General features: G+C 43.8%; 1 protein-coding gene across 8 annotated transcripts in view; it reads right to left on the bottom strand.

Annotated features, from left to right (window-relative positions):
• SMOC1 (SPARC related modular calcium binding 1) overlaps positions 1-25,420 on the bottom strand; it is a 149,284-nt gene that overhangs the window by 23,123 nt on the left and 100,741 nt on the right. For 2 of the 8 annotated variants that reach the window (XM_054666670.2, XM_016926270.4), the window contains exons 6-8: positions 16,764-16,820; positions 14,757-14,837; positions 8,493-8,540 (exon numbers count right to left, since the gene is read on the bottom strand). In XM_054666670.2, the coding sequence (XP_054522645.1) occupies positions 8,493-8,540; positions 14,757-14,837; positions 16,764-16,820 (186 nt within the window). Of the gene's footprint in view, positions 1-8,492; positions 8,541-14,756; positions 14,838-16,763; positions 16,854-25,420 lie in introns of all 8 variants that reach the window. The other 6 variants (XM_016926268.4, XM_016926269.4, XM_009428031.5 and 3 more) reach the window with 3 other exon arrangements.

Below are 25,420 nucleotides of genomic sequence, written 5' to 3'. Positions count from 1 at the left end.
GGGGCATAAAAATATCTGAGGGCCAGGAGGCAGGCACATATAGCATATTCACTATTAAAATAGAAAATGTTATTTTGAATTTGGGAAGTGAAAAAAAACTACTGTTTTCATAATGCAAGTATAGAAAAGCTAAACAGAATCTCCTTGGCTAGAGGAAGAGGAGTTTAAAACAGCTGACAGACATCAGACTTGGGATTCTGCCTCCAACTGTGACTACCACCAGAACAGCATCTAGAGACAGGAAAGAGACAGAAACTGAGCAGGGAGAGGGGCCTTGGGAAACCTGCTTTAAAGATCCAGCATTTTGACTTCAGCCCCTGGCTGGGAAGGTGCCATGGCAACTTCAAGGGGATTATGCAAGAATTTTTCAATAGCTCCCCCAACCCCAATTTGGTAGCCTTATTTTCCTACCTCGTATTTCATGCCATGAAAGAGGCAATAGAGGAGCAAAACCAAAGGAAAACAGCTTTTTACTGACACCACGTTCATGTAACAACCTCTGACAGAGGCTTTAAATTAAGACTCTCCAGGCCAACCTTCTAAAGCCATAAATCAGACCGAAAGCAAGAGGCAAAGAGAGAAGGGGGGCGCTTCCCCAGGGGCAGAGCAAATAATGAACCTGACTTCACACCACTGGGGGTCCCGAGACCCTCAGAAATGTGGGCAGAAGCCATCTAAGAAGAGGCACAGACTCGTGGCTTGGGTCCTGTTGATGGATTTCTGGAAGTCCTTGAAGGCTGTTCTGAGCTGTTTATAGTCAGTGTCTATGAAGTTCCATGGAGAATAAAATCATTAAAATGCCAGGCTCAGTGGCTCATGCCTGTAATCCCAGCATTTGGAAAGGCTGAGGCAGGCAGATTGCTTACCCCAGGAGTTTGAGACCAGCCTGGGTAACATAGCAAAACTCTGTCTTTACAAAAATAAATAAATAAATACAAAAAGTAGCCAGTGTGATGGCACATGCCTGTAGTCCCAGCTACCCAGGAGGCTGAGGTGAGAGGGCCACCTGAGTCCAGGAGGTTGAGGCTGCAGTGAGCCATGATCATGCCACTGCACTACAGCCTGGCCCACAGAGTAAGACCCTGTCTCAATAAAATAAAATAAAATAAAATAATAAAAATGATAAAGCTCACTAATTTGGAAAAATGGGGGATAGCAAAGAATTTTTTAAAAGCCTGACTGCAAGGTTTATTACTTTTTTATTTTATTATTTTTATTATTGATTTACTACTTCATTACAGTATCTGCAAGTCCAGGTGCCTCTAAGAAAGAGACAGGAGTGATTTATCATAATAGCACTAACCCTCTGTGAAGAGTACACAGAGAGTTTGTCTTACAGCAAAGAGAAAATCTCCCTTAAAATCATCTTTGCAACTAATAACAATAAAAATAAACATTCATTGAGTGATATGTGCCAGGCAATAGACTAAGGGCTTTACCTAATGAATCCCTTTGCCCATGTGAGGTAGGCACTATTATTACGCCCATTTTGTAGACAAGGAAGCTGAACGTTGGAGAGATTAATGGATTTTCCCAAGTTCACTCAGCCAGGAGAGAGAAAGGCTGGGGATCCTGACAGTCAGGCTTGACTTGCTAACCTCTAGACAGTGTTGCCTCTAACCATTTGCTCTAGGAGACAAATAAATTTATTTTTACAGTGAGCTCTTCTATGTCAGTGTCTTTGCAGACTATCCCAAATCTGCTGCATTCAAAATCAAATGTGCTGGACACAGCACAGCTTCTTCTGACCAATGATGTCTTCTCGACCTAAGCACGCTACAAATTTTGTACCTGGATATTTTTCTCTCTTTGCCTGAGAAGCGGAAAACTTAAAACCAAATTTAACTCATCCACCATTGCAGAACTCTAAAATGCATAACAATAGCTAACATCTATTTGAGTATTTACCATGGGCCAGACTTGGAATTAGGTGCACTATTTGTATTAACTCACTTCAAACTCATTACAAGCCTTTAAGGGCAGTGTTGTTATCCTCGTTGAACAGAAAAGGATGCAGAAACACAGACTGGCTGAGAAATTGGATGATCGTAGAACTAGGAAGTGGCAGAGCTGACATTTCAGCACTGGCTGGGTGCTTCACCCCTGCAAGATCATCTTCTTGCCACAGGCTAATCTGATTTTTATCCTAACCTATATTTTTCTTTTACTCAGTATAGGTCATCTCATTACAAAACAGTCCCCACTGAACTGTGCCTCCCCGTGATCATGGCCTTGTGTGGACCCCTCCACGTGGACTCTGGTTTGCTTTGGCCAATAGAATGTTAGAGGCAATGCTGATGTTGTGTGTCAGGCCGAGGCCTCAAGAGGACTTGCAGCTCTCGCTTTCACTTTTGTGGAAGCTGCCCTAAGATCATCACAAGGAAGCTGGTCTCGCCTACTGGAGAACAAGAGGCCACAGTGAGGAAAGGGGAGCAGCTCAGGTCACAGCAAGTACCAACTGCAGATGTGAGAGGGAGGTCACCTTGTACATTCCAACCCAGCTGATCCTCCCCTACCTGGATGAGTCCAGGATTAAATTCAGGCAAAACAAGTATCCGGCCAACCCACAGACACATTAGAAAGAATTAATTATTTTTATGGTAAGCCAGTACATTTCGGAGCAGTCTGTTACACAGCAGCAGATAACTGAAACATCTAGACCTCCTTAACTATTCATCAATTTACCCTGTACGTATTTTTGTAGCCCTGTAAGCCCTTCAGTCAACCAATCAATTATTCTTGAAGGGCTTCTCTAGAGGTTATGGGTCATGCATATGCTAATCAGTAAGTACCACAGGGCATAATAAGCTTATTCCATATCTGAGGACCCAAATTTGTAACTCATCCACCATTGCAGAACTCTAAAATGAATAACAATAGCTAACATTTATTTGAGTATTTACCATGTGCCAGACTTGGTACTGGGCAGTTTGCTTGTATTAACTCACTTCAAACTCAAACAAGCCTCTAAAATAGTGTTCTTCTTATCCTCACTGAATAGAAGAAGATGCAGAAACACAGACTGGCAGAGTCATTGGATCAAGATCACAGAACTAGGAAGTGGCGGACCCAAAAAGCCAGACCACCCATGGGGCCACTATCATCCTCTTTCCTTCTCAGTTACCTAAATCCCAAATGTGTCTTAAACTTCACATCTATCAGTTTTCTTAGGTACCAAGAAGTCCCCTTCCAGAATGCAAGACAGGGGGCCTATTTCATGGGTCTCTTCATGATCATGGGTTCAGAGAGGGAGATCCCCAGAAGTGAACACACACTATTCTAAAATAATCTGTGCTCAGGAACACTCAGGGAGAGATGACAAGATTAGAAGGTCTGGCCAGGTATCTATGAGAATGGGCCAGGACCATCTGTAAACACCTGGAAGCCATAAACGGAAGGGGAGAGGGAACAATCAGGGCTGTCCAGGGGGGCATGGAAATGCATGGCCACACATACACACTCACACGCCCGCCCCTATAATCCTGTCCCTCAGATGGTGCAGAGAAGAAGTGAGAGTCAGGTCATTCCGCACTTGGCAATGAGTGGTTAAAGTTTCACTGACAAACCTTTGACTGCCTAAGAGAAGAAACACAATAGAAAAAACATCCAAGCAAACTGTCCAGTACCTAGTCTGGCACATGGTAAATACTCAAATAGAAGTGAAACCATGTCCACCCCTTGTCACCAGAAGGCACACAACCCTGTCCACCACTAATTGCACATAGCAAAGAAGGACCAAAGTCCAGCAGGAGTGGGCAGGGCAGGAGACAGGAGAGGAAAAAAGAGGTTGGACCAGACAAACATGAACCCTGTCTCCAGGCCCAGGGCACGGGTTCTTTCACATCCCACCAAGAGAGGATAAGCCTGGAGCACAGCTCTGTCGGCTAGGACTAGCCCAGGCCTCTGTGCCTCTCAATTACTCATGGTGATTAGGAACAAAGGAAAGCATGGATAACCTAAATCCTCAGCTAATCCCCAGACTTGACTTTAGCCCAGAGTTTAGTCTTTTATCCCAGAAACCTTTTCTTCTTCATCATCTTTTTCCTTTCTCTTCTTTTTTTGTTTAAAGCAAAAATGGCCAAAAAACATAAACATTACAAGATTTGAGTTTCAGATCTTTGGGCTGGCCTTTCTTTCTAGACACTGCCTTCCAGAGGAGGAACTGCTGAAGAAAGGAGCAGACAGAAAAGCTGAGATCCTGGGTAACCCAACACCAAAGCACCCTCTGCACATGCAGTCAGCAGTTATTGGTAGACCAGCTATGCTGTAAGCTTTTTGGAGAAAGAACATGGGAACCTCATGGTGATGGAGGAAGTGGAGGTCGAAGGGGGAGACGGGTGGAGAGAGCAGACAGTAGACAGAGAAGGCCTGTGTCACTCAGGGTTCTGCAGAGAAAGAGAACCAACAGAAGACAGAGACAGGCGTATATGTATGTGTGTATCTTTATATCTATTTGTTTTGGAAGGGCTAGCACAGGGACAAGTGCTAGATATCTACAGATTATAGATACACACACATATACATAAAGAGAGAGAGAGAGAGTGATATTTTAAGGAATTGGCTATGTAATTATAGGGGCTGGCAAATCTAAAATATGTTGGGCAGGCCAATAGGCTAGAAATTCAGGTAAGAGTGATGGGGCAGTCTTGAGTCCAATATCAATAGGTCAGGTCAGCAGACTGGAAACTCAAGAAGGATTTCCATGTTACACTCTGGAGAGGGAATTCCTTCTTCTGGGGTAAACCTCGGTCTTTGCTCTTAAGCCCTTCCACTGATTGGATGGGACCCCCCCACATTATGAAGGGCAACCTGTTTTATCTGAAGTCAATTGACTGTAAATGTTGACCACATCCACAAAATACCTTCACACCAATATCTAGATGAGTGTTTGACCAAAGAACTGGGCAGGATGGCCTAGCCAAATTGACCTATAATATGAAGCATCGTAAAGTCCATCTGAAAAATAAGTGCAAGAAAAAAGGCTAATCTTACAGAGAACCATACGCAGAAGAACTGAAGAAGAGCCACAAGCCATGAAAACATGGACTGGGAAGATGCCTTGATGATGCAGTCTTCCTGGAGAAAGAATCAGAAGCTCTCCCAGTGGAGGCTCGTTTGGTAACCAAGGTGCCTACTCTGGCCATCCAGACAGGGAGTTCCTTACACTACAGAAAAAGTAAGCTGACATGGTCCTGAGAGAGGAGGACCTAAAGCAGGATCCTGAGTAGCAAATGAGATTAGGGCCCAGGAAGAGGACACAAAAAAGGACTGGGACCTTGTAGACCCAGGTTCTCACCCAGGATATTACTGGTTGTATATGTACTGGGTGCTGGCATCATGTCAGGTGCTGGAGAGGCCAGAAAAATCCTCTAAGATGTAGCAAGCAGAAAGAATAAACCATGAGATCTTTGCCTACCCTCATTCTAGGCCATCCTCCATCCCTGAAGCTTTCCCTGAGGCCCCGCCTGGAACAAGGCTAGAAGCAGTGTGGCCGCTGTGGAGGATCTGCCCTCGTGGGCCCCTTGTCCTCGGTACCCTGACTTCACTGGATGCAAGTTCCTGGAAACTAGGACTCTGCACATCCTTCCTGAGCCTTCACCACACCCGTCTCTGGTGGCCATAGGAGAGCCATGGAATCTCTGGTGTAAAAGATTCATAAAGGGTACTTGGTCCAAGAACCCTTCTATTGCTTGAGTCCCCATTATGTCACCCCTCTCACAGAATTCTAGTCTGACACTTCAGAGATGGGGCTGCCTACTGTTGAATAAACCGTAGGGATGAGACCACAGAGACTGCAAAAAGAATATCTATCCCTTTGACACATCCTGGGAAATGCTACACTCAACCCTCAGACCATCAAGCACTGGATTTTCTTGGGGGGAATATCAATTAAAATGTTACCCAGACTGAAAAATGAGAGGCACTTACTTGGGTTTCATTGCAAAAGGAGTTGTCCCACTGAGCCAAGAATATTAAAGAAAAAATTAGCATTGTATCACCTACAGTGACCCTGAAACCCCATCAAATACTTCACACCCACCTAGTCTCTTATCAAAAATGAATGAAATGCTGAAAGATAACCCAAAATATCAAACTGTGTGTTGAAAACAACCTTTCTAAATTACAACATGAAATTCCAGAGGCATAAGAAACCACATGGCTCCAGCCTCAGGATTCTCTAGGTCAGCGTGCGAGCATGTGAGAGTGTGGTGTCGGGAGTGTTCCAGAACTGTAGGGTGGCTGAGAATTTGGCAGAGGAAGGCACTACAGGAGTAAAAGAGAGAAAGATAGGACCAGGTTGTAAGGAACTGACTTTGCTGTTTCAGAAGGGTTAGCACAGGGACTAGATGCGGTGCCCCAGGGAAGGGTTGCTGCACTCCATGATTTATGGGACATCACTGAGCAGGCCCTTGCTGTTTATTTAGCCACATGGGGTTTTAGCACCTATGGTTTCAAGCCAACTATGTGAACAGGTTATTTTTCTTACTTGTGGACTTTGCACTTTTTCACAGGAGGGGCTAAGTGGCCCCCAGAGGATCATTTTTCCAAGCACCATTTGCTGGGCCGACTCTGCCCTGCTACCATGGCTTTCCATCACGCACACCACTCAGTGCCACTTGGCCATCGCCAATTCCCAATTCCCAATTTCTCAACATCTATGTGACTCAGAGTTATGCAGGGGCTCTGGGAGCCCCTGAGGAGGGGGAGAGCCCACAGAACCATTGCTCAGGGCTCCTTTCCAAATAGAGGGTAGACAACTGGCCCAGAAAAGGAAAGGCTCTACCAGGGCAAGGAAAAAGCAAACATCACTGGCAAACAGAACAAAGTCAGCCGCCGAAATTGTGCTCAGGTTTGTATCAGGTAGAGGGAGGGTATGGGGAGAATAGAAACAGAATTTGCACGAATTAAAGTCACACTTCTGTTGACATGGGTTTTTCCATCCCCTTTAAGCTAAAAAGCCCTTTCCCCCACAGAATAGGCAGCAAAAGAAAGCAAAACTCTAACATCATCCCTCAATTGTAACCTACAAAGGGACCCGGGAGGACCCCCTGGAGGGAGCACCTTTCTAATTAACTCACTGGCCAAGAGAAGAACTGTCTCCAGCTCCAGCCCAGATGGAGATGTGAGGATGGTCTAAAAGCTCAACTGCCAGAGAGAACTCAGGGCAGTCAGAGGGAACTAGAGGTAGGGGATGAGGGAATACTAGGGCTTCCTTGGCAAGGCTAAAAGCAGTAGTAAGTGCCTATCACTCCTCCTGCATACTCCTATCCAAGGGTCTGGCATGTTAGGAGGTTCTGAAGTCAGCAACAGTTGGAATAGAGGCAATATAGGCAGTCAAGAGCATGGGCTTTGTGGTCAATGATTCAGGCTCTACCCCTTGTTTTCTCTGTGACCTTGGCCAGTTCAGGTTCCTTACGTGTAAAAGTAAGGTAACTCTTGCACATGCCTCACAGGGTCATTGTGAAGATTAAATGCAATCGTGTGTGAAAAACATTAAACCTGGTGGCACAGTAAGTTGCTAAATGGTAGCTACTATTCCTATTAGCTTGTCTAAGGTAGCATTGTGGAGCAAACATGGTCTTCCTGCCCTATCCCTGTGAATGACCAGTCTCCTCAACAGGACTCCAGTAGCTGACCAAGGGCAGGGGAATGGAGCAGTATGCTCCAGAGGCAGGCAATAAAGGGGTATTAGGTCTGTAGGTAAACTAAAAAAAATATGCACATATAGCTAAGAGTCTATCTGCTTTTTATAATCACTATGCCAGCAATTCAAAACAATGTCAGTGATAAAATACTCCTCCCCACTGGTATGGACCACACCATCGCCCCCCATCCCTTTGGTGCACCACTGCCCAGTGGTCAGCTCCTGCCTTAAATGTTCCTTGTATTTCATCCTTTGACCCCTCAGTGGCAAACAGAGGCCTTAGCACATGATAGTTCTTGATGGATCTATGACCTTGGACAAGGCCCTTAGCAAGTCTGGGCTCCTGTTTTCTCATTTAAAATTAAGCGGCAATGCTAGATGACTCTCAGGCCCTTCTCACTCTAACGGCCCACAGTCTTACAATTAAACAAAATCAGGTGCACTTCCCCGTGACTCAGGGGCCAGATCCAAACTTAGCTTCCCAAGTCCCAGTGGAACAGAGCACCAGGAAGGGGCTGGGTTAAGGGGAAGGCTGCTTGGTGCTCTCAGGTTCTCCCTCGTACCTCATACCTCTTTCCACAGCCCTGCTATGTGACCTGTGAGCCACACCTAACCTGCTATGTCTCGGAGATCCCATCTTCAGCACAAAAGTAACACCGTCCACCCCATATCCCTGATGTTGGCCGAGGCCACCTCCTCACAGGGATGTTTACAGTTGGCACTGTAAGTAGGGCATGCTGCTGGGATGAAGTGTCATGGGTGAGGAGGTGTAAGGGAAAATTACAAACAACCAGCCTGTCTAAATAGTTTCTCTCTGTGTAACCCAAAATGGTCATGCATGGCTCACCATGGTCTGAAGTGGTGACCGCTTCCTTCCCACGCAGAGACTGAGTTCCTACAGGGTAGGGAAGAACAAGATCGAAATTCTACAGACGATATTTCATCCAGGATGGACTGTCCCAATATAGCATGGAGGCATTTTTCTTTTTAACTTTTCCCCCAAGGCATCACTGACTCGCACCCGCTCAAATTTTAGAAAAGTTCCCATCTCTATTGACTCATGGCATTCAGTGAGCAGATATGACCCTTCCACCAAAAAGAATATGAAATACTTCACAGTATCTTTGCAATGACAAGTACCGAGAAATAGCAATCTGCCTTTTTTCTAGTTTTTCTCAGTAACTTCATTGGCTTTAACCTGACAGTCTCTGTACTTTCATTGGCCTTAAACTGACAGTCTCCGTACTTTTAAGAGCAAGTTCTAGCAAATAAAAATTTAGACAGAAAGGGAGGAGAAGGCACAGACAAAGGTGGAAGATGGAAAAGCTATTTAAATTTATCAAAATAAAGTATCACAACTTCACTCTTTACTCCCCAAAACATGAGTGTTGCCTGTGTGAGTGTGTTTATGAGATGTAGACCCCGTCTACTTCCAAAGCCACTTTACAAATAAACACAGAACAAGGATGCTCAGATCTAAGCAGAGACTGTAGTTGACTTCCAGAAAATTGGAATGAGCCAATGACAATACCTGGGCAAGATCTTCAATTTCAGTGTCTTAGCAGCAGAGGCCAAAAGAAAAATACCAGGGCACGTAGTTTTGCTATCTAACATTAAAAAGCAGACACACTCACCTCCAGAAACAGAAACAGAACCCTTGCTGGTGCAGCACGTCATCCCAGTGCTGGGTCCTGCAGCACAACCCTCCACCCTCCCACACCTTTGTGTTCTAAGCAGACAACATGGGGCAAAGGAGCAAGGCGACCAGGAAAGCTAATTTTAAAACAAGGTAAAAATGGACTGTGCAGCTAGGCTTCATGGGGCCTCCAAGTGTGTTTATTGCTTCTCTCCGCAAAGGGAAATTTTAAGAAAGAAAAAGGCCTTTGTTGCCATGGAGAAAGCCATAGGGATGACCACCCATCCCCCATCCCCATCTCAATTCTACTGGCCATGATTGACCAAGGCACCTGCATCAGAGAGATGGGCAGACATCCAGAAGGCCAGTTATGGAAATAAATATCCAGGGTGTGTTTTTATATAGATATTTTAAATGCACACAAGCCCAGACCCATCCTCGGCTGCTAACGTTAGTGGATTACTCATTCTTCCTCCCAATCACGTCATGTGCGAGATTCCAGGTGGCCATGGGGTATTTGCTTACGATGGCTACCGCTGGTTTCCCTGCGAGTTGTTTATTTTTCCAGGCCTCAAGTCATTACATCAGCCGGTGGTTTCTAGGCGGGCCAAGAGTGCTGGCTTGGGGGGTGGGGAATCCAGCCAGGAGGTGCAGTTGCCTCAGTGACCCCAAGTCCCAGTCATAGCAGCTATCCCAGCAGGAACTTCCTGGGTGAGGAAGAAGCAATCCAAGACGTGGCCAAATGGCCTGAAGCAGGCCTAGAAGAGCAGCACTCTGATACTGTGAACAGCTTACCTGTGACAGGTAAGATGACATGAGAAAACACAGTCACAGTCATGCACGAGGAGGCCAGGGTGTCACTTTCATGGTAAAACTTAAAAGAAATGCATTTCCACCTTATGTCTGTGCTGATGGCTCTATCTCCAGGGAGCAGAGTCACCATGAGCTGCTCCATTCAATGATGTAGAGAAGGGAGCGCTGTGGGTTAAGAGGCAAGGGAGGAAAGGCATGGCCCTTTCAGATTTAACTCACAGGGCCAGGGTCTAGGGCCTCCTTGAGGTCCTTGATCAGATCATGGAAGAAGTTAACTGGAAAAAAACAGGGACAAAGGAAAGAAAGAGATGACAAAACAAAGAGGGAAGTCACACCTCTCTACTCCACTTGAGGCCACAGAGTCAAGCCCCCAGGGCAGAAGGAAATGAGTGGTGGGCCTTGGGAGCATTACTTTGCTGCACAGAGAAGTGCATGAAGATATTTCCTGAGAGATTATACTTGCCCAGAAGAGAAAGGGTGGAAGTTCGTCATATAGAAACAAAGATGTAAATCAGAGCCATAGGAAAGTGCCTGCACATAGTCAAATTAGAAACATGAGAAGATGAGGTGAAGAATTAGATGAAACCTAATTCTTGTCACTTATTTCATATCTTTATCTTCTGTAACACATAGATGGTTAAAAAATATTTTAAACACTAGGTATATTAAGAAATGCCTTGGTAGCCAACCCCTGATTTAAAAAAAAAAAAAAACTTAGCAAGAGTTCATATTTCCTTATAAAAGCAGAACAGAGGCTCCATCCAACACTCATCTATGGGAAGATGCTGTTCTCAAGTTCTAGGGTATTAGCTGGCCAGGTACATTGTCTTCCTGAATGCAAAAGGAATTCCTGGTGCACTGGAGATGCAATGGAGGAGAGGTTCAATGGAGGCGAGAACTGAAGAGAAGAGCAAAGAAGCAAATCTGTCAATGCTGAACCTGCCAAGTACTCAAAAGGCGACACTGACTATAGTGAACACATGACAAAGCCTTAAAAACAAGGGCCAAAACTTCCAGGAGCAGAGAAGGAGACTAGGAGAGTCTGTAGGCATATGTGTCATGTTATTGCAAAACTTCAGCTGCCCAGTGGAACCTTTCCAACATCAACAATCCCCAGGCCAGAAAACAAACCTGGCGTCACAGGGTCTGAGTGTGAAAAAAGGATGTGTGGGGTGTAAAAGAAACTGGGATAGCCTTTTTGCCTCTGAGAGACAGCTGAGAAGAAGAGCTCTCACCCCGATGGGCTTCACGGAGTCCCATGGCAACCTCCCCGGGGATGCAGGCTGAAGCACACCTGAACCCAGGATCATCCATCAAACTCTAATGAAAAACTGTCTCAGGTGTTTGGCCAAAAGGCTCCAGTCCCTACCAGAGCCAAATATCCAGACATAAGTTATCATTAAGGTATATCTGACTTCTCATTAAACCAAATATGATAACATGTGACAAGTGGCTAGCAGAAGACATAAAGATATTCCACCAAGAGTCACCAGTGTTTTGTTGGGTTTAAAAAATCATTTATGGTATACCTACTATGTGCCAGGCATTACACAGATGCTCTTGAGTGCTCACAAAGAAATCCTGTAAGGCACTAAAACTTTGTTTTACATATAAGGAAATCAAGACTCAGGGAAGTTAATTAACTTTCCCAAGCTCACCAAACCTCTAAGTGGGAAGCTAGCATTGGAAACCAGGTTATAGGTTTGTCTGACACCAAAGCCCATGCTTTTGCCATTACATGATTTATCTCTGCTACATGCAAAAGACTCCCTACCCACTACCTAAGAAAGCCAAACATCAAGATGCTTTTTTGGCAACCCGTTTGTGGGAGCATGCACCAGAACCGGACATTAAAGCTTGGAAAAGGTATGTGTGAGATGGTGAAGAGCCTTGTGAGCTGCCTCAGAACTCCTGTGCTGATGCAGGCTTACCTGGGCATGTCAGGAAGCATCCTCCTGCCTGGACTATGAGAGGGGCCAGAAAACTTAAGTAAGACATCCCCATACACACACTCCCATCCAAATGCTTCTATTTCAATCATATATGCCAGAAGCCAGAAAGCTTTTCTGTAAAGGGTCAGATAATAAATATTTTAGGCTTTGCAGGCCATACAGGGTCTGTCACAACTATTCCACTCTACTATTTAGATGAAAATGGTCACAGACACTACACAAATATATGGCTGTGGCTGTGATCCAACCCAACTTTATTTTCAAAAAAAGGCAAGAGACCATTTGACAACCCCTGTTACAGGCCTTCGTGGCACCATATATTTTATACATAATTATATCAAAGAGATTGATAGGCATTCAGTCAATATTACCAGTTGATCAAGATGGAAAAAGTCTCAGTTGAGTAGGAGATTCCTAAGTTATCAATCTCTAACAGTTAGCCCTGGTCTCAGTTTCTCCCAGAGAACTGTTAGGTCTCTCCCAACTATCCTGTCATATACACGAACCTTACAGATATAACTGGGGTCAGCCAGAGAAAAATAAACATGGCCAGGCCACCCCAACAAAAGGAAAGTGGATGGACCTGCCCAGAATCCATTTCTCAACATGACCCTATTCTCATCTAATTGGAGAGTAGGAATGAAAGCAGAAGAACTTCAGCGGAAGCAAAGATTATCAACTGACTTTGACCTCACCAGTTTACTACATGCAGAGAATACAGCCCAAGAAGACAGGCATTCTATTCCCAAGGATAACTAGTTTTCTCCAGCCCAACCACTCCCTAGCTATGACTCAGGACAAGTTACTTCCTCTGTCTCAGCCTCTGACTCTTCATCTGCAAGATGGAGACAAGAACAATAGCTATCTCATAGGGTTATGGGGAAGCTCAAGTGAGATGACACAAATGTAAAGTTCCACAGGACCTGATACAAAGTAGCTATTATGACAGTGCTATTCTAATTTTGATGATGATGATGATGATCTTTTCTCCTCCATCGTTCCCCAAAGCAATCAAATGCATGGGTAAGTGAAAAAGAAATTCAAGGAAACAATTGTTAAGGGCCAAGTGAGTGTTTCAGCCAAAAAAGTGCTGTATGTTATAATTCAGAGAGCTCACCTTCGTATCTTCCACTTGGTCACAGAATGAGAATTAACTCATGGGGGTCTTGCAGACCTTCCAGGGCCTCAGGGACTAGGAGACCAGTTGCAAGTGTTACTTCCAGCACCAGGTACTACAGGCACCAAAACCACTTCTATTTGATTTGTATTTGCCTAACAGGGAAAGGGGAATAGAGGGGGTCCTAAGAAGAAGCCTAATAGATGCCTTTGCTTAAGGTGACAATCATAAATTCTTTCTGATTGAAGAATTTTCAAAATAAGCACCATCATTACTATTCCCGTTATTCATACCAATAATAATGATAATAATAAATATATGTACTTACAATTTATCAGTTAGCCAGGCATCAGTTGAGTGCCATATAGACCTTATCTTAGTTAACTTTTAACCATAGTCCTTTGAGGGAGAGATTGTGATTCCCATTTTATGAACGAGAATTGAGGCTCAAAGGAATTATGTGACTTGACTGGGGTCACTAAGTGTTGGAGCTACAATGTGAACCCAGGTTTCACTAATTCCAAAGCCTGTGCTTTAACCACTGCACTATTCTGTCAAAGACTGACCCAAGGGGGTTCACAGTCTCCTTTCACTCCACCATCCCATATCTCCAACTTTTATCAGTGAACAGACACATGAAAAGGCAATGACCAGCCCAAGTCACAGAGGAACTCAACTGATGGCGTGTGAATTCACCCCCTGGTCTATATAATTCCTTGCATTCTAATGCCACATCGCCACCATTAGGACAGAGCTGGTGAACAGGTCAACTTAAAGGGGACCAATGACAGGACACTCATTAATTGATTGTCATGTAAAATTCTGCCTGCTGGTTCAAAGTCATATATCTTTTGTTCATAGTCTTGCCACTTATAAGGAAAAGAAGATAGGGCTAAATTCAACAACCAGGCATAAATTATGCAGAGTGGTATTTCGCATAATGAAGTCTTCGGTTGAAAAGATGATCCTCCTTGATAGAGATACAGATTTCGCTTGTGAACACATTTTCCTGTTGATGAACATTCAGTCTTTATTGATAGTAAATAGACTTTACTGACTCTGGTCTTTATTGTTATTAAATAGGGTCTACAAAAAAATCCTACAAATATGATCACCCCTCAAAAATTATCACTTTCTACAGAGGGTTCAGCCAGTGCTCAAACTTGACCACTCACAAGACCCCCTACCAAAAGATCAGACCAGAGAAGACATGACTGTAAGCAGCTATTTAGAGCCTTCAAAACACACAGAATCGACTCCCTCCAGGCTGGAAGTCCAACTTCTTTATGTCCAGTCATTCTTTCAAATTCTTCTGCATGGCATATGGAAAGTTAATCAAAATATTATAATATACAGTCAAAGAAATTTGTTAAGAGGATCAACGACCTAAGAAAGATGATCTCTGAGATGATAATTGAAGAAAATTAAAGTTGGAAGGGATTAACTCATCCAATCTCTTTATTTTATAGCTATAGAAATTGACAACCAGACAGATTAAATGATTTTTCCAAACCCACACAATGAGTAGTCACAGAACCACGGGTCAAGGAAGGATGGACTGGGTACATATATGATCCAAGGAAGGTTATTTACCTGAATTTCTTATGTTGGTGTTGTTCAGTTTGGAGTCCTTGATCACCAAGTGTTTAATCCATAGAGTTGGGGCTGTGATTTCTAGGGGTGAGGAAAAGGAGAGAGAAAAAGTCTGGGCAAAGAGACTATGTGAGTGGAAGTGTAACCTCAGACTTCTTAATAGTCATTTTTCAAAGTCTGAGGCATTGAGGCTTCAGCTCTCTCCCACATCCACTCCTCCCAGTTCCCCTCCCTTCCTCACAACGGAAGCTTCTCTCCCCAACAGCTCATAAGAGCCGATCAGGGCATCCTGTGCTGGGAAGCAGAGTGGTCAGAATGCAGAGGCACTGAGCACTCCATCCAGGAATAAAAATATTATCCCAGGAGGTAAGGAACATGGGCCAAGCCAAGTCCCTCTCAGCTGCTTCCCTGGGAGAAGATTTAAAGGGGATAAATCAACAAACGAATGCCAAACAAACCACAGAGACCATTCTAGGGGAAATGGCTGAGCCGAGATTGCTCCAGATGGGAAAGAAAGGAGTGCGTCTCATGTGTGCTTCAATCCCCTTTCTAATGGCTTCTCATGGGCAGAGGCTGAATTCCTCCATCCAGAGAGTGCCAGGGTGCCTCCAGCCTCTCCAGGATTTGGTCACCCAGTGGACAGGTGGGAATCCTAAGTGACCTGAGCATACTGTGGAGTGACCTTCAATGAGGGTATTGGGGAGGTCTCCCGAGATGAGACAGTCTCCATCCCTCACCTGACCCCCCAGGGTCCCAGACTTGTCAGTGATCCAGGACCTTTGTGGATCACAGAGACATCTCCATCTAAACTTTTAGACATGAACATACAAAACTTCCCATAAGTGAGCTGATTGCAAAGGATATTGCACATTTCAATCCTCCTCAGAGCTAAGCTTGTGCTAGGGACATCCATAGCCACAGTGTTAACCCGTGGCATGATTTCTTTTTATTCTTCTGTCACTCTGCCCAGTCTCATGATCCAGGGCTGGATACGCTTAGCTAGGAGCTGCTCAAAGTTTGCTACATATTGCACTAAAATCCCAACCTTATTGTCATACTTTAGAGACTTCACTCTGCCAAACTTCCAGTTCCTCATCAAGGGAATATGGAGTACTCAGTACAGTACACTGAAGAGTACAGGCCCTGAGCACCTCCAACTTGAACCTTCTGCACCCCGCACTCCTATCCTCTCTCTATGCCTCCAGAGACTTCCAGCCTCTCTTTTGCCACCAGCCACAATTTCTCTTGACCTAGAATTTCTCCTCTCCAAAATGTCCTGCCTCGACTCTCAATGTCCCTACAACCTACACAAACCAGTCCCACTGGCCAATCTCCTTCCTGCGACTTTCCTCACTGTATCCCATCCCTACCTCATTCCCCTCTTGTCCATGCCAGCACCCTGCCTGGAACACTCAGACTCCTCCCCACCACTTTCAAGATCCAGCTCAAGTCCTGGCTCTTCACAAAAGCTTTCCCCAGACCATGGTGATCTCTTTCTTCCATAAATGTCTATGACAATAAGAACGGAGACCCCGTAATTTAAAGCACTCTAAGAGTTGCAGCTGTCTTGACAGCAAAGGTTTACATCTCTAAACCTCCTTTTCATCCCCCAGAGGGGCTCACACAGTGCCAGGCACAGAGTGGACACTTGCAAGTGCCAATTAATTTACTGAAGGGACACTGCCGGCCTGACTATCTTTCTCAGCTGTGATTCCTGGGTCTTGGCAGCTCCAAGGGTCTGTCCAGGCTGTGTTATTGTTGGACACCAGGAGACAGGCAGGAAGCCTGAGAGAACAGAGGGCCCTTCCAGAAGTGGAGAGTGTACCAGTTCCTGGGAGGATCTGCATTTTTTAAAAAGGTTAAAACAACCCAGCTTACACTGGGAAAAATTGAAATTAAAAAAGAAAATAATAATAATAAAACTTAAACAAACATCCAACGTTAAGACTTTTCCCAAACCTGAAAATGAGTGGGAGAATGAACATCAGAAGTAATGCAAGATCTTACCATCTCCATCGAACACCGGCTGGGTCTCCATCGTGGGTGTCGGCTTAGACCCGTCATCTGAATTGAGGGTTAAAAAGAATCGAAAGGAGACTACCATTATTGAGGTAAATACTATCTACTCTCCAGCACTGTTGAATGGTTGGGGTTTGTACAAGGCCCGGCCAAGTCCCAGTGAAGAGAAAAAAGAAAAAGAAACAAAAGAAGAAAAGGGCAAGAAGGAAAAGAGAACCATAGAGAGACAAAACAACAAAACAAATCCAGGTGTGTGTTCACCATCCCAAGGCATGGACGAAAGGAGCTAAAGCTTCGTGGCTTTGGGGGACCGTTTCTCACAAATCTGAGGATACCAGTATGACTCTGCTGGCCCTTGTTCCCGCAGGAAAACTGGGAGGCAGTATCTCCCCCTCAGCCCTGAGTTATGGCCAGGCATGTTAGGATAAGGTTGGCAATCCTTATGGCATCAAATTACGGTGTCCCCAGCTCCTTTCCTGCCCTAAAGCTACCAGCTCAGTGGCCCTGATTAAAGAGCTCAAGGAAAACAAGAGACCTGTGTGCTATTCCCTTCCAATGTCCTCACTGTTTCTCCACTTTCACCTAAAACAGATAAGAAGGCAGGAAGAACCATTCTCTCTCCAGCACACGGAACTGAAGAGAATCAGGAATCATTAGAATGCTTCTAACTGTGAAATAGCAAACACCCCAATTCCCAGTAAGAGGGAGGGCAAGCAAAATGGGAGAGGACATGGGACTTTGCAGAATTCACCCTAGACTTGCTTTGAAATTTCTAACATAGATGATTGGAGCAGGGAGCTCCCAGTAACAAAGTCCTAATGCTTATCATTCTAATAGTGTTGGCAGTCCTCTCTGCACAGCAAGAACCTCTGCAGGTCAGGAGTTAGTGCAGACTTTATTTACCTTCCAGGACTCTGAGTTCTTTCATCAGGGCCCCAAAACCCTTAGCTTATAGCAGTATTTCTCAACCTTTTTTCCATTATCACTCATCTAAGGAGCATTTTTAGGTAATTTTTTCCTAATCATCTCCCTAATGAAATTTTAATAATGCAAAGAAACTGTATATATATTTGTGCTTCATATGTAAAATGAGTAAGTGTTTTTCATCCCCTAAGAAATAATTTTACCCCCTTAGAGAAGGCTTGGAGAGGGTATCTTTGTCCCTCTTAAGGATATATAGTTTAAGAGATTTCTCTCCACGGGGGGAGGGAAGGAGAGCACTGTTGTCTCAGGTGGTTTGATGATTACACCATCCCTCTCTTCTCAAGACCTCTTAGAGGTCTTTTAGGATGGAACACTATATTCTCTGAGCATTAACTATTTATGCAGATTGCAAGTTCTCAGATAGTCTCTGTGACGCCAGTCAGATCATCAATAATAACAACCCTCTACCATTTGGAGCTCTCAGTACCTTTGGCCGACTTTCGTGCATCTTATTGGGGGAGGGAGAGAGAATACAGAGTCCTGATCTCCTTTTTGCATCAACATCTCACCCTTGGGAGCTTAAGATTCAAGAGCTATGGAGACTCTAACCCTTGCTAGAGGCTGAGGCCAGCAGCTGAGCTGACAGTCGGGTGACACCTGACCCTGATATTATTCTCATGTACTGACACCAAGACCCAACTCTTGCAGAAGCCAAAGTGATCCTGAATTATCTGACAATCATCCCAAGAAATGAGATGTAGCAGGAAGAGAAGAGTATCTATGCTGGATATACTATTTGCCTCAAACTGGAGTCCAAAACAGGCATCTTTTGATGCCAAACTGTGTGAGTTTGATCTGGAAGTCATTGAGGGAGAATAAACACAGAACAGAGCCACACAATGTCATTTTTTTAATAGCATCACTTCCCCTGACTCTATTAACACCTCTTTCCATTGAATTCAATGAGCCACTGAATTGAGTCTTTTGGCAGCTGCAATGCACATTTGGTTGTGCCTGCCAGATACAGAGTTCACAGTCTAAATAGTCCAGCACAGTGTGCTCAGCCCTTCGACACAGGGTGGCTTCATTTTAGGAGTCTTACAGGCTAACAAAGGGAAAGTGAAAAATCAAACATTCCAGGAGGGATGATAATGAGAACTCAAGTGCATATGGCTTATGTAATATTTTAATATTCAATGTAGGTATGAAAATCCTCCCATATTACAAGAACTGTATCTCTTCTCTGGAGCAAGACAACTGAAAACATTCTGTTTATTTCTCCCATCATCCAGATGAAAATCTTGGACTGCCCATCGGGCCCAGCCATCAGCAAAGAAGGTCTGCACTCAAGTAGGGCAAAAAGGTTTTTTGGGGAAGCTTTGCCCTTTTGCAGGTCAAGGACCTCCGCAGATTTCCCAGATGTAGTCAGAGAAGCCCATGAGGCATAAAGCCACGTGCAGGGAAGGAATCTTCCTGCAGGGTAGGGTCACTGAGGGTGAAGAGATACAGCTGCTCTGCCACGGGGAGGTCCTAAATGGAAATCTTTATGAAGTGAGAAAAGACAAGATGCCCTGCTGCCAGGAACCACCTGTGAAATCCAGCATGCTCAAAGGCTGGGAAGCCAAGCCAAAGCGAACAGCACCCTCTAACCATCATCTCCGGGCACCTGGGCTCCTGGCTTCTGACCCAGCAAATAAGAGCACCTCTTCTACCAAACACAAGTCCAAGGCCTAGGTCCAAGGTCTACATCAGTTCTGCTTCCAGGCAAGCCCTGGAGCAACACCAGGCCCCACACTGGGCACTGGGGAGAGAACAAGGTTTCTATATGTGCTCCTGCCTCCCAGTCTTAAGGGGAGTCACACTCCAAATCCCCCTTCACATGTAATAAGTTTACTCTGGATAAGTTGAGCCCCTCCTTTTACTTCTCTGGATAGCAATATCCTCTTCTAAAATTGAAGGACACCTGCCTACAAAATCTCGGGACACTTTTTTGTGTAGGTGTAAAACACTTTAAAGGCCTAAAGGGCATCTATAATTCCATGAGTGCAAACCATCTTATTCAACTGCTTACTTTTAAAATTGGGTTTACAAAATTAAAATCCTATCAAAGTTTTTAAATTGAAAATAAGGTAAACCTTACAACTCAATAACAAGCAACCTTATTTAAATATGGACAACATATTTTAACAGACATTTCACCAAAGAAGAGATACAGATGGCTAATAAATACATGAAAAGATATCCAACATTGTTAATCATTAGGAAGGTACAAATTAAAACCACAACAAGATACTTCTAAACAGCCACTAGAATGGCTAAAATAAAAAGATAGACAATATTAAGTGTTGGTAAGGATGTGGAGGAAATGGAACCCTTGTTCATTGCTGGTGAGAATGTACAACTGGGCATCCACTTTGGAAAGGAGTTTGACAGTCTCTTTAAAAAGCTAAACATCAACTTTTAACCCCAAAATTCCACTCCTAGAATCCATCTAGGAGAATAAAAACATGCCCCCACAAAGACATGTATAGAAATATTCACTGCAGCATTATTCATTAAAGCTTCAAACTGAAAACAATCCAAATGTCTGTCCACTGGTGAATAGATAAATTGTGATATATCCATATGATAGAATACTATTCAGCAATTAAAAGGAATGAATAACTAATACATGTGACAATGTAGATGAAGAATCTCAAAGACATTATGCTAAGTATAAAAATCCAGATGTAAATATCACATGTTATATGATTCCATTTATATGAAATGTCTAGTAAGGCTAAATCTATAGACACAGAAAACAGATCTGGGGGTGCCTAGAGCTACAGGTAGGAGTAGAAAATACCTGTGAATGGGTTCAAGGTTGCTTTTTGGGGTGATGGAGATGTTCTCTGGTGACAATTGTACACTATGAATTTATTAAATTCATTGGGTTGTATATTTACAATGAGTGAATTTTACGGTATGTAAACTATACTTCAATAAAGCTGTTAAAACAAAAAGGGAGGTGTGCCCAAGTCATCACAAATAAATCATGAGGCAACAGCAGCTAGATTATTTGAGTGGTCCTTAATTTGGGGGAAGACTCTTCCACTGTTTTAAAGAAAAATGTATCTGAATCTGTATATGCATGTGATGATGTTTGGTGTATATTCTTCGTGATTCTTTTGGACCTCAGAGAGTATTTCTCTTTAATACTATAATAATCTTCCATATTAAAAGGAAGAGGATAAACACTGAAAAAAAAAAAGCCAATTCAAAGATTATCCTTTTTCTTACAGGGAGGGAGAAAAAAGGCAAATTTGGAAACATGAAAACAAACAACAAATAAGGCAAACTGAAAGAATTCTCAAGGAGGATGTCAAGAGCAACGGTAATAATAGTATTACCACATTTTGCAACAATCAGTTCCTGGCAGGTAGCTTTCCTCATCTATTCTCACCACCAGCCAGGGCGGAGGGAGAAACCAGGCAGATAAAAAGAGAATTGAATAACAATGCAAGTAAGTGATTTGATCAAGGTCCCAGAGGCAGCAAGCAGCTTTGGAAACTGCCTGGTCCCAGAGCCCTGGCATTTGGCTTCCGGAGATTCCCCAACCCCCAGTCACGCCTTGTCCTTGCAGGTGCAGCCCCAGAAAGTTGCAGCCCCCGCATGGGCTCTGTGAGCCTATACAGACAGTGGGTTTGTGTGACAGCACAATTCCTTGCCCTGCGAGAAGGCCTGGCCCACGCACAGACAGCTGGAAGTCACTTCGACCCCCGATGACACCGTTCAAAGCCTCCTCTGTTTGGCTTTTTGATTCCTGATTGACATTCGCTGGCGAGGAGAGATAAATGCCAGGCTGAGGACAATGTTGATCCGCTCAGACTATTCTCAGGGAAAGACTTTTCAGAATAACAAACAAAACAAAACAAAAACCCAAAAACATTGGTGTGCTTAAGGGACTGAATAGAGCCCAAGAGGTCCAGGGACGCAGGGCCAGGCCTTTCAAGGGGCTGGCAAGTCCATTGAGGAGTTAATTGTTTGGGTGTACAATGAGTTTATTCTGGCCACATACAAAGAGCTTTCTCTTCCAGGTCCTTCAAAAGCAAATGTCTCAAAGGAGCCAGAGGAGGAATCTGTATTAATGGCATCTCTTGGGGTCTCTGAGACTGAGAAGCCTTGGAGAATGAGGAAAAAAGAAACCACTTCCCCCATTCTGAGATGTGGAAGGTCTGTCAACAATCCCAAGTCCCCTTCAATTCTTGGGCTCTCCCCAAACCATGTCCATCACTGGTGACCCTCCCTCATATTCTTTCAGGCTGCCATTGTCCATCTTTGAAAAAGACATGGAGATAAACTTCAGCCTGGTAGAAGTGCTGGAAGGTTCTTGCTTTGAAGGGACCACATTTATGCCAGAGCCACCATCCCCCTCCACATGTGATTCTGAGGCTCAATGTGGAAGTGGAGACAACTCATTCTGGGCATCGTAAGGAGACAACAGTGTCTGTTTGCAAAAGTCCCTTAAGAGCCTGCCCTGAATCAGACCCAGAGGAGGATGGAATGCTAGGCCACCTCAACATTTCCTGAGATGCATGCGCCATGACCAGCGAGGCTCAGAAATGGATGGTGAACTGTCCTGATTCTGATCTGTAGGAGCAGAAGTGGTCGGGCATGTCAGGTTCTTTCCAAAGCAGGAGGTCAGTGTTTTATATTCCATATACCTACCTGCATGTTCCCTCCCAAAAGAAGTGAAAACAAGCTGAAAGCTGCCTTTTTGCAGGCAGTTCTCACATCCTTGAGCTGAAGAAGAGCAAAAACAGAAGGCTGGGGAAAAGGCAAACTGGGGACAGAAGAGGAAGAGGAAGCACTGGCAGCAGAGGAGCCTGGTCAGGGCTGGGTTCACACAGAAGACTTGGCTAATGTTTTTTTAACTTCTTATTTTGAAATGATTATCGATTCACAGGAAGTTGCAAAGATAATACAGAGAGGTCCTGTGTACCCCTCACCCAGTTTCCCCCAATGGTAACGGCTTTATAGTTAGCATAATGATATGGGTAAGCTCTTTAATTATCTGGGTGGAATAATTAGTAAAAAATCAAAATTGGGACACTGATATTCATATAATCCATGGACCTTATTCAGATTCTACCAGTTTTAAATGCACTCATTTGTGCGTATCGTTCTCTGCAATTTTATCCACGTGTAGACTCAGGTAACCACCACCACCATCAGCCGAGAACTATTCCATCAGCACAAAGATCTCCCTTGTGCCACTTTTACTGTCACACTTTCCCTCCTCCACCCCATTCCTCACAACTGGCAACCACTAATCTGTTCTCCATCTCTATAATGCTGTCATTTCTAGACTGTTATATAAATGGAATCATGCAATATACAACCTTTTGAAATGGGCTCTTTTCATGTTGCATAATGCCCTTGAGATCCACTCAAGTTGTGGTTGCATATATCAACAATTCATTCCTTTTTATTGCTGAGTATTTTTCCAGGGTATAGATGGATAGGGGATCCCACCTTACTCACAGCAGATACCTTCCAAGACCCCCAGTGGATGCCTTCAACCGCGGATAGAACCGAACCCTATACATCCTGTTTTTTCCCCATACATACCTATGATAAAGGTTTATTTATAAATTAGGCAAAGTATAGATGAACAATAATAACTAGTAATAAAATAGAATAATTATAACAATGTACTTTTATAAAAGTTATATGAATATTGTCTATCTCTCAGAATTTCTGATTGTACTGTATTCATCCTTCTTCATTTTGCAATCTATCCACTTGATAACAGAGCTGGCCCCAAGTGACAGGGAGGGTACACAGCATGGGTATGCTGGACAAAGTCATGATTCACATCCCAGATGGGAGGGAGCAGGACAGTGTGAGATTGCATCACACTACTCAGAATGGCTCACAACTTAAAACTTACAAATTGTTTATTTCTGAAATTTTCCATTGAATATTTTCAGACCATGGTTGGCCGTGGGTAGGGCAGTACTACTGTGCCACAGTTTGTTTCATCCACTGAAGGACATTTGGGGTTTTTTTTCTACTTTCAGCTATTACAGATAAAGCTGCTTCTTGTTCGTGTACAGGTTTTTTGTGTGTGTGGCCATAAATTTTCATTTCTCTGGAATAAATGCTCAGGAGTGCAACTGCTGGATTACATGGTATATGCATGTTTAGTTGTTTTTCAGAAACTTCCAAAGTATTTTTCCAGTGTGTCTGTACCATGTTACATTCTTGCCAGCGATGTATGAGAGGTCCAGTTTCTCGGCAGCCTCACTATCATTTGGTGTTGACACTACTTTTTCTTTTAGCTCTCCTAATAGATATGTAGTGACATCCTGCCATGGACTTATTTTGCATTTCCTGTGGCTAATGATGCTGAGCCTCTTCTTGTGTGCATATTTGCCCTCTGTTTGTCTGTCTTGGTGAAATGTCTATTTGTGCATTTGGCCAATTTTTTTCTTTTTTTTTTTTTTTTTTTTTTTGAGACAGGGTCTCACTCCATCACCAAGGCTGGAGTGATGATCTCGCTTGCTGCAACCTCCACCTCCTGGGTTCAAGTAATTCTTCTGCCTCAGCCTTCCGAGTAGCTGGGATTACCGGTGCACGTCACCATGCCTGGCTAATTTTTTGTTTTTGTTTATTTGTTTGTTTGTTTGAGATGGAGTCTCGCTCTGTCATCCAGGCTGGAGTGCAGCGGCACGATCTCAGCTCACTGCAACCTCCACCTCCTGGGTTCAAGTGATTCTCCTGCCTCGGCCTCCTGAGTAGCTGGGATTACAGGCACGTGCCACCATGCCTGGCTAATTTTTGTATTTTTTTTTTTTTTTTTTTAAGTAGAGATAGGGTTTCACCATGTTGGGTAGGCTGGTCTTGAACTCCTGGCCTCAAGTGGTTTGTCCACCTTAGCCTCCCGAAGTGATGGGATTACAGGTGTGAGCCACCATGCCAGGCCACCATTTTCTAATTAAACTGTTTTTTAGCTGCTAAGCTTTAAGAGTTGTTTATATTCTCTAGATATGAGTCCTATGTTGGATAGACGGTTTGCAAATATTTTTTCTCAGGCTGTAGTTTTTTTTTTAATTCTCTAACAGCACTTTTTGCAGAGCAAATTTTAAAGTTCAACTTATATATATTATCTTCTAGATTATGTTTTTGGTGGTGAAGATTTTCTCTTGTTTTCTTCTAAAAGTTTTAATAGCTTCACATTTTACATTTAAGTCTACGATCCATTTTGAATTCATTTTCATATCAGGTCTGAGGTTTAGGTTGAGGCTTTGGGGTCGATTTGTTAATTTTATTTGTTTGGTCTGTGGATGTCCAATTGCTAGAGCACCATTTGTTTGTGGACCCAGATGTTTCTGGGTCCTCTATTCTGTTCCATTGATTTATGCATCTGTTACTCCACAAATACCACACTATCTCTAGAACTCTAGCTTTATTCATCTTAAAATCAGATAAAATGGTTCCTCCCACTTTAGTTTTCTTTTTCAAAATTGTTTCAGCTATTCTAGTTCCATTGCCTTTCCGAAGAAACTTGAGAATAATCAGCCCTTGAATCTCACATCTTTCTTTCTGCGAGCACAGGATCACTGCAATGGAACCTGAGAGTGACAGTTCCTCGGCCTTTACCACACGAGTTCTGTGGCCCTCTGAGCTGGAGACCAGGGGTCAGAAGCAGGCCCAAGGCCTGTCCACCTATGTGCCCA

The sequence above is a fragment of the Pan troglodytes genome, chromosome 15 (genome assembly GCF_028858775.2).
Source record: "Pan troglodytes isolate AG18354 chromosome 15, NHGRI_mPanTro3-v2.0_pri, whole genome shotgun sequence".
In the NCBI taxonomy this organism is placed as follows: domain Eukaryota; kingdom Metazoa; phylum Chordata; class Mammalia; order Primates; family Hominidae; genus Pan; species Pan troglodytes.
This window is presented reverse-complemented; position numbering and strand designations above follow the sequence as displayed.